The 16,073-nt window shown below is 35.3% G+C and overlaps 1 protein-coding gene across 4 annotated transcripts; it reads left to right on the forward strand.

The window, feature by feature from the left end:
• On the forward strand, positions 489–8,965 carry LOC109717296 (UPF0481 protein At3g47200-like). 4 transcript variants are annotated; one of them, XM_020242992.1, is made up of 3 exons: positions 489–682; positions 6,509–6,703; positions 7,465–8,965. In XM_020242992.1, exon 3 carries the CDS (start codon positions 7,534–7,536, stop codon positions 8,809–8,811), a length of 1,278 nt encoding a protein of 425 aa, XP_020098581.1. In that variant the 5' UTR covers positions 489–682; positions 6,509–6,703; positions 7,465–7,533; the 3' UTR covers positions 8,812–8,965. The 4 variants fall into 4 exon arrangements, with proteins under 4 accessions (XP_020098581.1, XP_020098580.1, XP_020098583.1 ...); XM_020242993.1 differs by lacking the exon at positions 489–682 and adding an exon at positions 1,431–1,455; XM_020242991.1 differs by lacking the exon at positions 6,509–6,703.

The raw sequence follows: 16,073 nt of genomic DNA on the forward strand, positions 1-16,073 counted from the left end.
GATAATATGACATTAAAATTTTAAGTCAAAGATATTGATATTGTTTTATATAGTATAAAGAATTTTCTATCAAAATTTCACGTGATTTGGATATTTTTATACCGTTAAACTTGCAAACAGCTTACCACGGCCATTAAAATTATTGATTTTGAGTGATCGAAGGGCTCAAAATCAATAATAATTCTTTTTTTCCCTCAAAAAAAAAAATATTAGTTTTGAGCCCCTTCGATCACTCGGCAAATGATACCGAAAAATCATAAAATTTATTTTGTAGGTATTTTAAATACTCTAGATCAAATTTAACGGAGCCGATCGACGATTCGGAAATCGCAACATTGAAAACGAGCTGGAAGCACGGAAGGCTCCGTGCTTCCAAAAACATAGTAGCCTCACACTAAAAAAAAATATATTATTTTAGATATTTTAAATACAAAAGTTCAATCCCATATATACTCCCATAAGCTTTATAATCTATTTAAAACATCTTCTTTTAAAAAAAATTAAGAATAGTTTCTTTATATATTAATTAATTATTCTCTTATATATAAGCGGCGACAATAAGCCAACGCACATATGCATCTGCTCGTTCGCTGCATCGGTCGAACTACTCTTTTGAGCAGCAGCAACCCCGGCCCCCGCCTCTTCCTTCTTCCTTCTCCTACCTTTTGACGTTTCTAACTTGGTGAGTTAATGAGCTATAGCTTCTTACTTTGCTACAGCAGTTCGTCCCTGAACTTCAGTCAAGTTTCTTTTAGTTAGCAACAGACTTGTTTAAGTTTGATATTAGGGACCATTCAAGATCTTGAAGTTTTCGCAACTGTTTCGCTTTAGTGCTTTCCTTAGAATAAAAGTTATTGAGAAATGCTAAGTCAATCTACAACCCAGTATGGTGTAGGGGTTGTTTGTTACTTGTTGTCGAGGGTGGATAAAAGTATATTACTGTTCGAGATAAAAAAAATTTAAAATTTAAAATTGAGAATATAGAAGGAAGGAAATAGAAAGATTTAAAAAAAGAGAAAAGAATTCAATAATTTATCAAATTGCTTTCTTAAAATATTTTGAATAATTAAAAAAAAAAGATGAAAAAGTTGTTGGAACCTTTTTATAAGGAGGTCAAAAAAGAAAAAAGAAAGGGAGGAATCTAAAAAAAAAAAAGAAGAAAGAGAATAAAAAAAAAAGNAAAAAAAAGGGAGAAAGAGAGAGGGCGCCTCTCCGGCTCTCCCTAGCTCTCTCTCTCTCTGCGCTCATAGAGAGAGAGAGAGAGAGAGTCCCTCTCTCGGGCCAAAAAAAAAAAGAAAAAAAGAAAGAGAGAGAGAAAAAGAAAATAAAAAAAAAGTTGAAGCACGATCGTGGTAGCAACGGCTGCGATGATTCTGCGATGATTCCGACGACGACCACGACGATGATCATGGCGTCTTCCCCAACGACAAAGGTTAACACATGTATATAAATGGTGTAAGTGTAATTTTTTTGTCGGTTTGATCAACCCGACAATCTTCGTGATAGGTTCGAACCGATCAAATTTAATATCAAATCGTTTCTTCCGTTGTGCGTATGCATCGTTAATTCCTAAACCGTACGGCCATTTTCGCGATAGGCTCGACATGGTTAAAAGGATTGATCGAGCGGCCATTCTCGTGATAGGCTCGACATGATCAAACCCGGCTATTTTACAACTCTGTATACCGTGCGGCCATCTTTGTGATAGGCTCGACATATTTAAAGAGTTAACCGAGCGGTCATTTTTGTGATAGGCTTGATACGATCAAACTCGCGCATTTAAATAAATAATAAAAAAAATAAAATAAAATATTTAAAAAATAATGAATATATTTTGATTTGCCATCTTTGTGCTAGGCATTACTCGAATCATTCGTCATCTTCGCGATAGGTACGATTTGACTTGATCGATACGACCATCTTCGCGATAGGCTAAAACCGATCAAATAAAAAAAAATATATAAGAAATGATGAATATATTTTGATTTGTCATTGTTTGAATCATTCGCCATCTTCCTGATAGACACGATTCGACTTGATCAACACGACCATCTTCGCGATAGGCTCGAACCGATCAAATAAAAAATATATATATAAAAAACGATGAACATATTTTAATTTGCCATCTTCGTGATAGGCTTGACCCGAGTCCAGTTTATTAAATCGGATCGCCATCTTCGTGATAGGCTTGACCCGAGTCTGGTTTATTTAGCCATGTTGCCGTTTTCGTGATTGGCTTGACCCGGGTTCGATTCATTTAGTCGGTGACGTCGGTTCACGTAAGTGATGGATAAAAAATAAATTAAAAACCAAGTTGGTGAACCAAGTCTAAAATGGTGAATCAAATTCATAACGGTGAACCAAGCCTAAGTGTTAAACCACATATATAGCATTGAATCGAACTCGTAACAGTGAACCGAACCAAAATTAAGTTGAACCGAACCCAAAACAATGAACCGAATCGACTTATAAGCCTGTTTAACTCAAATCGAACCGAGACTCGAGCTTTGAACCAAACCAAATAATGAACCGGTTCGACCTAAACCGAACTACAAGTTGGTTCAACTCAAACTGAACCACATGAGAATCGAGTAGACCGAACCACGAATGAGCTCAAATCGAACTGAACCACAAAAAAGTTTCAAGTAGAGCCGAACCAAAGCATATGCCGGGTTCAACTCAAACAAAAGCACAGGAGGTTCGAGCCAAGCCAAGTCGAACCAATTACAAGTCTGTTTAGCCTAAACCGAACCATAAAGGATTCGACTTGAACCGAAATAGATCCGGTCCAAAACAAATCATAAAGGATTCGACTTAAACCAAAGTAGATCTGATCCAAACTGAACCAAACCAAATCCTGTATGAACCAAATCATAAGGGAGTTGACTTGAAGCGAAGCGGATCTGATCCGAACTGAACTGAACCGGATCCGGTCTTAACCAAATCATAAGGAATTCAACTTGAACCGAAGTGGATCCGATCCGAACTGAACCGAATCGGATCCCATCTGAACCAAATCATAAGAGATTCAACTTGAACCGGAGTGGATCCGATCTGAACTGAAACGAACCGGATCCCGTTTGAACCAAATCATAAAGGATTTGACTTGAACCAAAGTGGATCTGATCCGAACTGAACCGAACCGGATCCCGTCTGAACCAAATCATAAGGGATTCGACTTGAACCGGAGGGGATCCGATCTGAACTGAACCAAACCGGATTCCGTCTGAACCAAATCATAAAGGATTCGACTTGAACCGAAGTGGATCTGATCCAAACTGAACCGAACTGGATCCGGTCTGAACCAAATCATAAGGGATTCGACTTGAATAGAAGTGGGTACGATCCGAATTGAACCGAAGTGGATCCGGTCCTAACCGAACCATAAAGGATTCAACTTGAACCAAAGTGGATCCGATTTGAACTGAACCGCAAAGGATTTGACTTGAACCGAAGTTGATCTGATTTGAACCGAATCATAGAAAATTCAACTCGAATCGAAGTAGATCTGATTTGGACAGAACTACATGAAGATCGAGCTAAACCAAATCAAATCATAAGTCGGGTTCAACTCAAATAGATATATGGGACATCCAAGCCGAGTCAACGTGAGCCGAACTACTTCAACTTGATTCGAAGCGGTTCAAACCAAACAAAACTATAAGAGGGTTCAAGTTGAGCCAAACCATAAGGGCTTGACCGAAATTAAATTCAAAGAAATCTCGAACTACATCATAAGGGTTCGACATAAACCAAGTCTTAGCGGGTCCTGAACTAAGGCATAGTCAACCTGAACCAAATTCAGAAGGGCCAAAACAACCTAAGACGGCTTAACCCAAATCAAATACAAAAAGTTCAAGCCAACTCAACCTGAATCCAACCTAAGCAATAGTCCAATCCATTTCGAACTATAAATAAAATTCAAAGTTCACAAATAAAATCCAAAACCCAAAGTCTACAAATAAAACCCAAAACTCAAAGTATACAAATAAAACACAAAAACCCAAAGTCCACAAATAAAATCCAAAATCCAAAGTTCACAAATAAAACCCCAAAACCCAAAGTCCACAAATAAAATCCAAAACCCAAAGTCCACAAATAAATTCAACAGGCCGTAAAGTTGTTAAACTAAATCCAAATTTAAATGACCGTAAAGTCGTTAAACTAATAAACTCAACTCAAGCCGACCGCCATATCGTTAAACTTAGCAATTCAACTTCAGCCGACAGGCAAGTCGTTAAACTGAGCAACTTAACTCAAACCGACCGCTATGTCACTAAACTGAGCATCTCAACTTCAAGTCGACCTCTAAGTCGTTAAACTGAGCAACTTAACTCAAACTGATCGCCATGTCGCTAAACTGAGCATCTCAACTTCAAGTCAACCGCCATGCTCTTAAACTAAGCACCTCAACTTCAAACCGACCGCCATATCGTTAAACTAAGCAACTCAACATCAAATTGACTGCCATGTCATTAAACTAAGCACCAAAACTCAAATCGACCGTCATGTCGCTAAACTGAGCACCTCAACTTCAAGCCGACCGTCATGTAATTAAACTGAGCACTTCAAATTCAATCCGACTGTCATGTCATTAAACTGAATACCTCAAACTCAATCGACCGCTATGTTGGTAAACTGAGCACCAAAACTCAATTTGACCGTCATGTCGGTAAACTGAGAACGAAAACTCAATCTGACCAGCATGTCGGTAAACTGAGCACCAAAACTCAAATCGACCGCCGTGTTATTAAACTGAGCACCTTAAACTAAATCCGACCGCCATGTCGGTAAACTGAGTACCAAAATTCAAATTGACCGCCATATTATTAAAGTGAGAAACTCAATTTAAAGTCGGCCACCATGTCATTAAACTGAGCACCACAACTCAAGCCGACTGCTATGTCACTAAACTGAGCATCTCAACTTCAATCGACCGCCAAGTCGCTAAACTGAGCAAACCATTTCAAACTCCTTTTAACCGCCATATCGTTAAACTGAGCAAATTAAATTTAAATTTAATCTCAAACGACCACCATGTCACTAGACCGAGCAATCTAATTCCAATCGACCATGAAGTTTATAAACTGAGCACTTAGTTTTATAAAATCTATGTACAGTGAGGGAATGCCCCTGCTTAAGCCATGTACATGGCAAATCATATTATTAAAATTTTATTTGCCTGTTTGGTCTCTTTTATTATCAGTATTTGTATTCGGTCTCTTAATCGAGGGTTCCTTAACAGTGAAAGTGTGGGGTAATTAACGACAGATTTTTGAGTTTGTTGGAAGCCATGAACCTATAATCCTGATTTAAAATAAAACTTAAGTAAATTTAATCTATACTATGAATGACCACTCGTCTTAGAAATATCTACGGCGGGGCCGATTCGTTCGCGGCAGACAATTACTAAGTTCTTGTGTAACAATTTTGATATATATATATATATATATATATATATATATATATATATATATATATATATATATATATATATATGCACTAGTCGACATGATAATATGTACCTGTCAACACCACCAAGAGGGGTAGCATTGCTCAAATAAGAAATGTAGATAGGAATCAAAATGATAGTTTGAAGAGTTTAGCGGCCAAAATGAAAAAAATCGGAGGAAGAAATGTGCAAACACTCCCTGAATTTTCGATATTTGTTGAATAATCTCCTAAACTTTAAATTTTCGCGATTAGATCTCCTAAACTTTATCAAAGAAAAGTTACTAACTGAACACCCATGCTAGCTAGCATCATGTCTTACAAATGATTACAGAGCATCAGGATTTGAAAATAATTTGAATTTATCTTCAAATTAATTTTGTTATTTTTTTCCAAGTATTGAATTAGGAAAGACCTTTGTTCTTCTATGAATGGTTGTTCGGTTAGTAACTTCACTTGATAATATGGACTTATTTAAATATTTGATGAAGTTTGGAGATCTAGTTGCGGAAATTAGAAGTTCAAGAGACTGGTTGTGAAAGTTGAGAGTTAAGATTCAGTTTGTACATCCATCCCACATTTGAATATGGAGAACCAAAATCAAACTTGCTGCCAACTGCGTCGAAATAACGGAAAACCAAAACTTACCTAAGAAGGAGGAAGATAAGGATTTGAAACAAGGATCTCTGCGCAAACTGGCTCTAATACGATATTACCTAATTAAACAATCATTCCAACGGAAAATGACCTTAATTGTTTAAGATTTTCGTATGATCATTTTTCCACATGTTATTTTTGCTAATTGATGATCTTTCTCTAATCCAAATTAGTGCTGAAAACTGCGATACTGAATATTTAACAGACATATGTTGAAGTTGAATAGCAATTAACTAGACCTTCTATGTAATTTTACTCTTTATTTCATGAACTGAGAGTGTCGACTCTCCTTCAAAGTTTGTGCACAATTTTTTTTTTTTCAATTTCCTTGAACAATGGATAAGTAAGGAAGCCCACTAAGTTATTCCTTGAATTAATCGATCCTTGTTTCTCTTCACAGTTGCCAATTTGTTCGCGCAACACATAAATTGAAGGACATTTGAAGGACCATAGAACTAATTTATCAGTGATTACTTGTATAGTATGGAGATGCTTTTCTATACTTGGATGGGTAAAAAAAGGACTTGGAGACTGTTACATCTGCCCTCTTTTTCTTCATTTTATGCCAATATTCTAGAGAATATTTCTTTCATAAGTTGAATCCTCTTCAAAAGGATATCCTGTAAACATTTATAAGATCCTCTTAGTTCTAAGTTTGGCTCTTTTTGATCTTCAGTCCACAACAAATTTTGACATCTTTCTATCCTTGTTTATAAGGTTCCTACAAATACAAACTGAATATACATTTTACAGATCTATGAAATAATTACTATTCAAGTCAAGTTTCATTGTAGAAGCCTCAGTTATCAGTCATGTAATTTTCTTTGCTTTGTCCAATCGTACACCTTTCGATTCATTAGTAGTCTTCGTAACTAAGTGAATATATCCAGCATTAATTCGTTATTTTTACTTTAAATAGCATATTTGTACTAGGACGAAAAAATCAACTCCTTTATTTCTTATGCAATTTCCCGATCCTAAATAAATTAAGAAATTAGTTCTCTTTAGGAGCAAGCATCCTACCAGGACTCAAAAAGATAGCCAGACAAATTTTACTAAGATAAGATATAGAATTAGATATAATAGTTCTAAATAGTACTTAAGAAGCCAATTGAAAAGATAACAACATTGTTCATTAGCAAAACAAGCTTAAGTAAACTAATTGATTTGCACATTTAACTAATTGATATTGAAAATCTTTTCACATTAATTAAGTAACACACATGTAATTATAGGCGATCATTTGCTCCTTTTAGTCTGTATCATTCTTGATCAATGCTAGCTGGCTTTTTCACAATTGATTGAAATAGTTGTTTTGCTTTTAACTTCTCAAACTTTTTTTCTTTCTTTTCTCAGTGCGTGTTATATATATTCTCCACGACCAAATCTATATGATTGAGCTACGTACCTTCTTGCGCTAATGCAATGATGATTGAAGGTGGATGCTGTAATTCTCAGCTCTTAAAAATAGTTATACGTGAGAGCGAACCGAGAGAGGAATCATTCAGGATAAAAGATGGGGAAACTAACTTAAGCAGGATTTTCAAAGTTCCGGATCAAATTATCCGTGAGGTCGGTTTACTCTCCTTCCAGCCAAAAATTCTATCTATTGGTCCATATCACCATGGATCTTCACATTTAAGTGGCATGGAAATGGTGAAGTTGATTTGTCGACATTACATCCTCGGTTTGATTAGTGAGAACTACTACGATAGAGACGAAATCAAGGGAATAGAGAAGAAAGCAAGAAGCTTTTACGGTGAGAATATCACAATGGAACCGAACAAGTTTGCTGAGATGCTCTTGCTCGACGGATGCTTCATACTTGCTGCTCTCACAGGGATGAAAGGCAAGGAGGCTGTTGAAAATGTATCCAGTGAAACAAGCCTGGGTGATCTTAAACAGCACGAAGCGTTGAATAGGCATGACATAGTGCATGACCTACTTCTGGAAGAGAATCAAATTCCTTTCTTTGTCCTCGAGGAAATACATAAGCTAGCTGCAGGCAAAGGAGAAACAACAGAATCACTTAAAGAAAAGATTGCTACCTATGTGAAAGGTGTGCTACGCTACTACCCAACAGCGATCGAAATCTCTGAGATCCGTTGGAAAGATTTTCACCATCTGCTACACTTGTGCCACATTTTCTTTCGACCAAGTCAAAAACCAGTGAAACACAACCACAATCAAGCTATGATTCAATGCTCGGACTGTGTTCCGCGCTCGCACCACGTGACGAACCAGTGGCGCCGAGCAGTACACTACCACAAAGCAGGAGTGAAATTCAAAGTAAAAGAGTCAAGAACTCCCCATTCTCTCTTGGACGTAACATTCAGCAATGGAATAATGATAATTCCACATTTGTCTATTGATGCGAAGACAGAATCTATCTTCAGTAACCTTATCATGTTTGAACGGGGATGCCCTCACGTTGGGAAATATATAAATGCATACGTCACATTCATGTCGCAGCTTCTCAGCGATGCCGATGATGTTGAATTACTTGTTCGGAGAGGAATCATTGAGATACTCGGTCGCGAGGAAGAGATTTTAAATGTTTTCAGCAGGCTTAATGGATTAGCTGTTTTCGATCCCCATGGGGAGGACTACTATTTGAAATCGATGCTTCAGTCGATAGAAGATTACTACCGTTGCCGTCGTAATCGGTGGATGGCGTGGTCGAAGCACTACCTAGTACTGTAGAAATCCTTGCTTGGCCTTAGCAGCATTATTAGGTTTTTTAGATCTCTTTAGCACTATAATTCTGAGGCCGTTTGCTGTTCTGTCATATTTCAAATTAGCGACATTAACCTCTTTGATATGCAGTTTCATGGATGGTAATGTTTCTTCAATGTAATTTCTCAGTCTTTGTTTTGAACTTATCTATTTTCTGCTTACATTTATTAATGTTATGCATGTGTCAATTACCGAGTGCTAATTAATTTCTAAAACGTTCCGTCCTTGGTAGTTCTTATTCGATTGTCCTAGAATTATATATGTATATTTTTTATCTCTTTACCGAAAACTTTGTGAATTTTTTAGAATTTGATTAGATTTGTAGTGAAATTTTAGATTAGAACAAAGATATATATTTGACATAGATAAATCAAGTCAGATTTAAATTGAAAGTAGAGTAGGAATCAAATTATACTAACATTAGGAATGTTTGAGGGTGTGTTATATAAGAAATGTTACACCTCAGACCTTCTAGAATGCTGTGGGTACACCAGAAACAAAAAATTTGATCCAATTTGTTCTCAAATTCCAAACCTATAAAGGTTAACATATGACACTCCAATTTCCATATAGGGTCAAATATCTAGTCATAGCACGCTTTATTCTCTAAAGTAGTGTTTGGTTCTGGAACAAGAGGGGGAATAAGCCCTTGTTCTCCCTTTTGTTCGTAAACGGTGCGTTTGATATCCGAGAATAATAGTTCTCGAGTTTCTGGAAAAAGCTGGCATAAAGCTGGAACTGCCGTTCCACCCTTTTCCAGTCTAGGTGGGTACAAGGTTAATTATAGCCTAAATTTAATTTTAATTAGGATATTAATTCATTAATTAATCTAAATAATATATTTAAATAATAATTTATTTATTAAATAATAAAATAATTCATTAATTTATTATTTATAATTATTAATTAAATTATTATTATTTGTAATTATTATTAATTAAATTATTAATTAATTTATTAATTTATCATTAATTAATTAATTATAATTAATTAATTTATTATTAATTAACTAATTAACAATTTATAATTATTTATAATTTATTATTAATTAATTAATTTAATATTTATAATTATTAATAATTTATTATTTATAATTATTAATAATTTAATGTATTTCTATTAATCTAATTTATTATTTATTTATTTAATTAATTAATATATTTTTATTATCTTATACAATATTCAAAGCTAATAAATTTATTAATTTATTAAATTATTTTTGAGTAATATTTTGATGTTAATTAATTAGATAAAATAATTTTAATTTAAAATTATAACTCTTATTCCCTTTGTTCCAATCTAACCATCGAAACACTATTTATCTTATTTATAGGAACAACCCAGTTTTCATCAAAATGCAAAATTGGTCTAGTTCCTATTTATACCTGAACTTGTACGTATCCTTGGAATAAGTAGCTCTTACTTATATCCAAACCAAACGCAACCTGAATGTCTTGAACCTAGCCACCCCCAAAATATTATTGCCAAGTTAATAGTTGTAGTTTTATTATATCTTATAATATCTAGAACTATTTTAAAACTTACTGTTGTCACATTCCTTTCTCATTTTGAGCCGGAAAGTTCTCGTCGAGCTCAAGCATACTCACAAGCACCAGGCGATGTGAGATACATCTTGCTAGCCTTACTGACCTTCTAGCGAGCCGCGCTCCACTCACAATAATCGTCAGCTAGCTGGGGAGTCCCACTCTACCTGTTGTGTGATCTTAGATCAGCAGAGACTCATCTTACACTTTTTGTTAGTGATTGGCTCTGAAACCAATTATGACGCCCCATTTTTTGAGGGTTCATTTATTTTAGAACTACTTTAGCCCTAACACGTACGTACGTTTAACTCTCTTAATCTTTTAGGCCTAGTATCACCGCTCAAAATGTTATAGTAAGGTTAAGAGGTGTAGTTCTATTATATCTTATATATGAGACTATTCCAAGTTCTAGGTGACACATAACATATCTTTAGCACGACGATTCTACTATCACAGAAGAGATCAATGTCTCCAAAAGCTAGGAAACCCAAAGTGCGATTTATATCAACCAGCAATAGGGGAATATCTATACCTAGAAAAACAAATAGAGGTAACTATATACAAACTAAATATATAAAAGAAAATATATAGGACATACAAACAGAGGGAGATGAAATGCCAAAATAGAAGAGTGACACTTTTATTTTATTACCCAAAATTTAACTCTCTGAGATGAAAAAAGGGAGATGCTCAAAATACACAGTAGATACTGTCGGATCATTAGTGCTAATTATTAATCTCAAAAGTTCGAACTGTAAGAAATACGCAACCAATTCATTTAAAGCATACAGATACAACGCCCACGGATCTCGATTGTGACTCGGCACAACTAACCTTACGCCACTTCGAACATGACTCGGCCCAACCCAGCCTGACGCCATTTCGAATATGACTCAGTCCATATGACCTCCCGCTACAGGGTAAGATGCTGGCCCATTTAGGCCAACAGATACAACAGCTCATAGTGATAATTCTGGTCCTGCGTCATTGCTATCAGTTTCCATAGAATAAGTAGCAGGCTCTAGAGCAGCCTCGTGCTCCTCAGATGGCACAGGATCCAGGCACGAAACACAGGCAATTAGGAAATAATCTTAAGGAGCTTGTATTTAGTTAGGTGATTTACTTATTTGCGATATATATATATATATATATAGAGAGAGAGAGAGAGAGAGAGTTGGACTGGGCTACTATTAGTAGCAAAATCCCATTGTTGCTACCAGTTTTTTAGCCTTTGGATCAACTCTTTTCATTATTTCTAACCATTGGATTAAATACTATAACCCAGTGGGGACCACTCAACCCTAGGGGACCACTCAACTCTAACCGACTAATATCATCCTGACCATATAATTTTTCATCCAAGGGTTAAAAACTTGATAGCAAAAAGAGCGTTTTACTATTAATAGTATTCCAGCCTATTCAATATACTATATTTATATAGAGAGAGAGAGAGAGAGCAGAGAGTGCAGGCTACTATTGTATTGAAGCACGCGAGCTGTCGTGCTTCCAAGCTCGTTTTTGATGATGTTGCGAATTTTGAATCGATCGATCAGCTACCGTTAAATATTATTTAGAGTATTTCGGTATTTTAGAAAATAAAAAATTTTTTATTTTTCGATATCATTTACATAATGATCGAATTGAAGCTCAACAATCAAAAAATATTCAAGGCGTAGTGAGCCGTTTGCAGTTTACGTGTTTAGAAATATCCAAATCACGTTAAAATTTGATAGAAAATTGCTTTATACTATATAAACAAGATCAATATCGTTGATTCTTAAAATTTGTAATGTTCATATTATTATTATTTTGTAAGATTTTTATTTTCAGCCGTGATTTTGAGCCCTTCGTTCACTAGAGCAAATGATATCGTAATATATATTATTATATAGAGAGAGAGAGAGAGAGAGAGAGAAGAGAGGAGAGAGCATGAGAGCGTTGAGTAGATCACTATCGATAGCAAACGGCTCGTTGCTACCATTGGTTTTCGATGATTAGGCTTCAATCGAGCGGATCGGACCGGGAACATGATCTATACCACTTGAATATTTAGAAATCAATTTTTACATTTTTTCGATATGTTCTGTTTATCTATCGATGCGTGGACACAAAAATGACGTGGCTTGAAAATAAATATTCTTTAAAAAATGATGATAGGAGTTCTGTATAATCAAGTCAAGAGTATGATCTTGTTTTTAAATAGTTTATAAGTTTTCTAACAATATTCAGTGATTTAGCATATCTTATACGCGTTAAACAAGAAAACGCTTTCAGTATCGGACTATTAATATTTAACAAATTTTAAAATCTCTTTATCATTTAGGCAATTGACTATGGAAAAGATTTGAATATTGATTGTCGTAAACACTCATGAGTGGTATAGATTATATCTCAACAGTGCGATCTTGATTTAGGCTCATCATCGAAAAAGACAGTGCGGTTGGCACGGAGCCGTTTGCCATATCGATAGTATCTAGCTCAACTCTTCCTCTCTCTCTCTCTCTCTCCTCTTCTCGTCTCTCTCTCTCTCTCTCATCTATAATTATATATATAATATAATATATATATAGTACCGCTATGGTGCTTGTTAAAAATACACAAGTACTTGGTGCTTGTAAATTTATTTCACCGTTTAGATCTTACGTCTTTTGATTATTCTTCAACGATTAGATTATTATACTATGTCAACCACCACCGCTCGCAACTACGTGGGCCCCATGTCATACCTAATCGCACGATTCCTTATCCAATGTGCCCAAAATTTAGCAAGCACCATAACTTTGTTACTTAATGAGCATCAAGAGCAGTCGCTGCCAAACCCATCGAGCCCAATCATCCTAACCGCACATTCCTTAATCCATGGCCACAAAATTTACAAGCACCCATAATTTACTTTTAATAAGCATAGAGCTTCAATATAAATATCTATATATAATTATTATATGAGAGAGAGGAGAGGACGAGAAGAGAGGGTGGAGATGGACACGAGAATGTTGAGAGAGAGAAGAGAGAGGCCTTCAGTATGCATGAGAGGGTCTTTCGCACTTCTGGATGAGACGAGAGAGAGGAGGCTATATATATTTTGGAAGTATTGGAGCTTCCGTGCTTCAGGTCGTTTTTCATGTTGCCTTTCAAATCGTCGATCGATATGTTAAACTTACCTAGAGTAATATTTGAAGTACCTAGAAAAATAATTTTATGATTTTTGCGATATTATTGTGTTAGTTGATCGAAGGAGCTTACACATTAATAATTTTAATGCCGCAAGTGCAGCCGTTTTGCAAGTTAACGGTTGTAGAATATTCCAAATCCAAGTAGAATTTTGTGAGAAAAATTCTATTATCCTATTTAAAAATCAGATCAATATCTTTTGATCTAAATATTTAATGTCATTTATCACGTTTTCTAAGAATTTTTATTTTCAGTCGTTGATTTTTGAGCACATTTCGTTCACTAGTCAAATAATGTTCAAAAAAAAAAATCACATTAATTTATTTATAGGTTATTCAAATACTCATAGATCAGTATTCGAGGCCGTGATCGACTGATTCGGAAAGGTTGCAACATGAAAACAATGACATGTAAAATACGGAAGGCTCCGTTACTTCCAGAACATAGTAACCTCTCTTATTATATATATATAGTATATAGTACTACTATATATATAGGGTTCGGCCCTACTATACTATTATGAGTAACGATCGCCTCGCTTATATAAGTTGTTTTTCAATGTTAAAGAGCTTCCGAATCGACGATCCACACGTTAAACTTATTTACAACATTTAAAAACTTCTAGAAAATCAAATTTTTATAAAATTTTTTTCGACATCATTACCGTACGTCAAGAGGTTCACAAATTGACAATTGTTTAACGGCCGGTATGGATACTTGCTAAGTTCTAACGTTGTTAAAAGAATCGGATTTGTTGAATTTTTGATAGAAAATTCTATTCACTACATAGATAAAGATCAATAACTCCGATCTTGAATTGAAGGATCTGATCATCCTTTTTTAGGACGTCGTTCGATTTTGACCGTTCATTTTATGCCCACTTGATGGACTTTATTATGATTTCGAAAATTTACGAAATTTATTTTTTAAAAGTTTCAAATACTCTAGATCATATTTAACGGAGTGGATCGTCGATTCGGAAGCTCCATCATTGAAAACAACTTATGAGTACGAGGGCTCCAATACTCATAATAGTATAGTAGCCATGGCCTATATATATATATATATATATATAGTGTTACAATATGCTGTACAATTCACGCAAGTGGAAAATCATGAGATAGAGGATAGCAAAGAGAAACAAAATCAAGCCCAACTCTCTACTCTAGGATCCTACCTCTCAACTACGAGGAATTCTACACTGTCACACTTGCACCACGTCATCAATAACAAGCCAATCACATTTCTTCTTTTCAAAATAAAAGTACAACAAAAATATTTTTTTACAATCATGATGGAACATATATCCCTAAAAGAAAATATTTGATTGATTTGTTACGCCATGTCACAAATATACCCATTGTATTCTAGAATTTTTTCTCAACTACAAAAGCCAGTGTATCACTCCAGCCAGCTAGCTATAACGTACCTGATCACCGAAGCATACTTTACTCATTTTTGCTTATACTATTTGAGGTATTGTACGTGACACCTCTAAGATTTAGAGCAGCCCTATATATAAGATATAATCAAAATTAAACTTTTTAAACTAGCTACAATATTTTAGACAGTACATGATCGGTCCCAAAAAATTAAAAGGGTTAAGCATGCTAATGTTAAACTAGTTCTAAGATAGATAAAATTGTGTTCAAGCTCTCCCCAGCCCCTTTCCATCAGTGGACTCCTGACGTATACAAAGGGAAGCTAGGGCGTCAAAGGCATATCCTTCTGGTCACAATGTACGCAGTTATTTTCATGTATACTGATCGTACGTCCCAACTAATCTGGCATAGACTTGTAGCCCATATATTGTTAGTTAATTCGGATTTGGCAAAAATTCGGTACGGATATAATTCGGATAAAATTCGCCTTCTAATTTTTAAATTCGTTAAAAAATACGGCTAAAAAACGGATTCGTCAATTATTCGGATACGTGATTTATACGGATATTATACGCTCATCAATTAAAAATTCGGGATAAAAAATTCGACTATTAAATTAAATTTTTTTTCTCTCAAGATTTATGTTATTAGCATAAATACTCATATTTTTTAAGAATATAAGAATAAATAGTTATAAAATTAAGTTAATTAAGTAAAAAATTTAAAAAGATTTTTTTTTCTGTAATTAAATTAATAGTTTTTTTTCTGTAACTTAATTAAATTTAGTTAATTTGTATTTTGTAGGCGCTTGAGGCGCTCAAGCGCGCGCGGGCCTCGTGCGCGGGCCTCCCAGGCCTCGCAGGCCTTGCCGGTGCGCGCGGGCCTCGCAGGCCTCGCAAGCACGCCCGCGGGCCTCGCTGCAGCGCACGCGGCGTGGTGCGGGCCGCGTTTTTTTGGATCCGAATAATTCGGCCCGCGTATAATACGCGAATAAGTCTTTTTCATCAAAAAAAACCCTTTTTTTTTGAGAATTTTTGGGAAAAATACGAATTCCGTCGTTTAATTCGTTTTTTCAAAAATTCTCGAATAATTCGCGAATAATTCACGACTTTACTAACATAGGTGTAGCCCA

The sequence above is a fragment of the Ananas comosus genome, linkage group 11 (assembly GCF_001540865.1).
Source record: "Ananas comosus cultivar F153 linkage group 11, ASM154086v1, whole genome shotgun sequence".
NCBI classification, from domain to species: Eukaryota; Viridiplantae; Streptophyta; class Magnoliopsida; order Poales; family Bromeliaceae; genus Ananas; species Ananas comosus.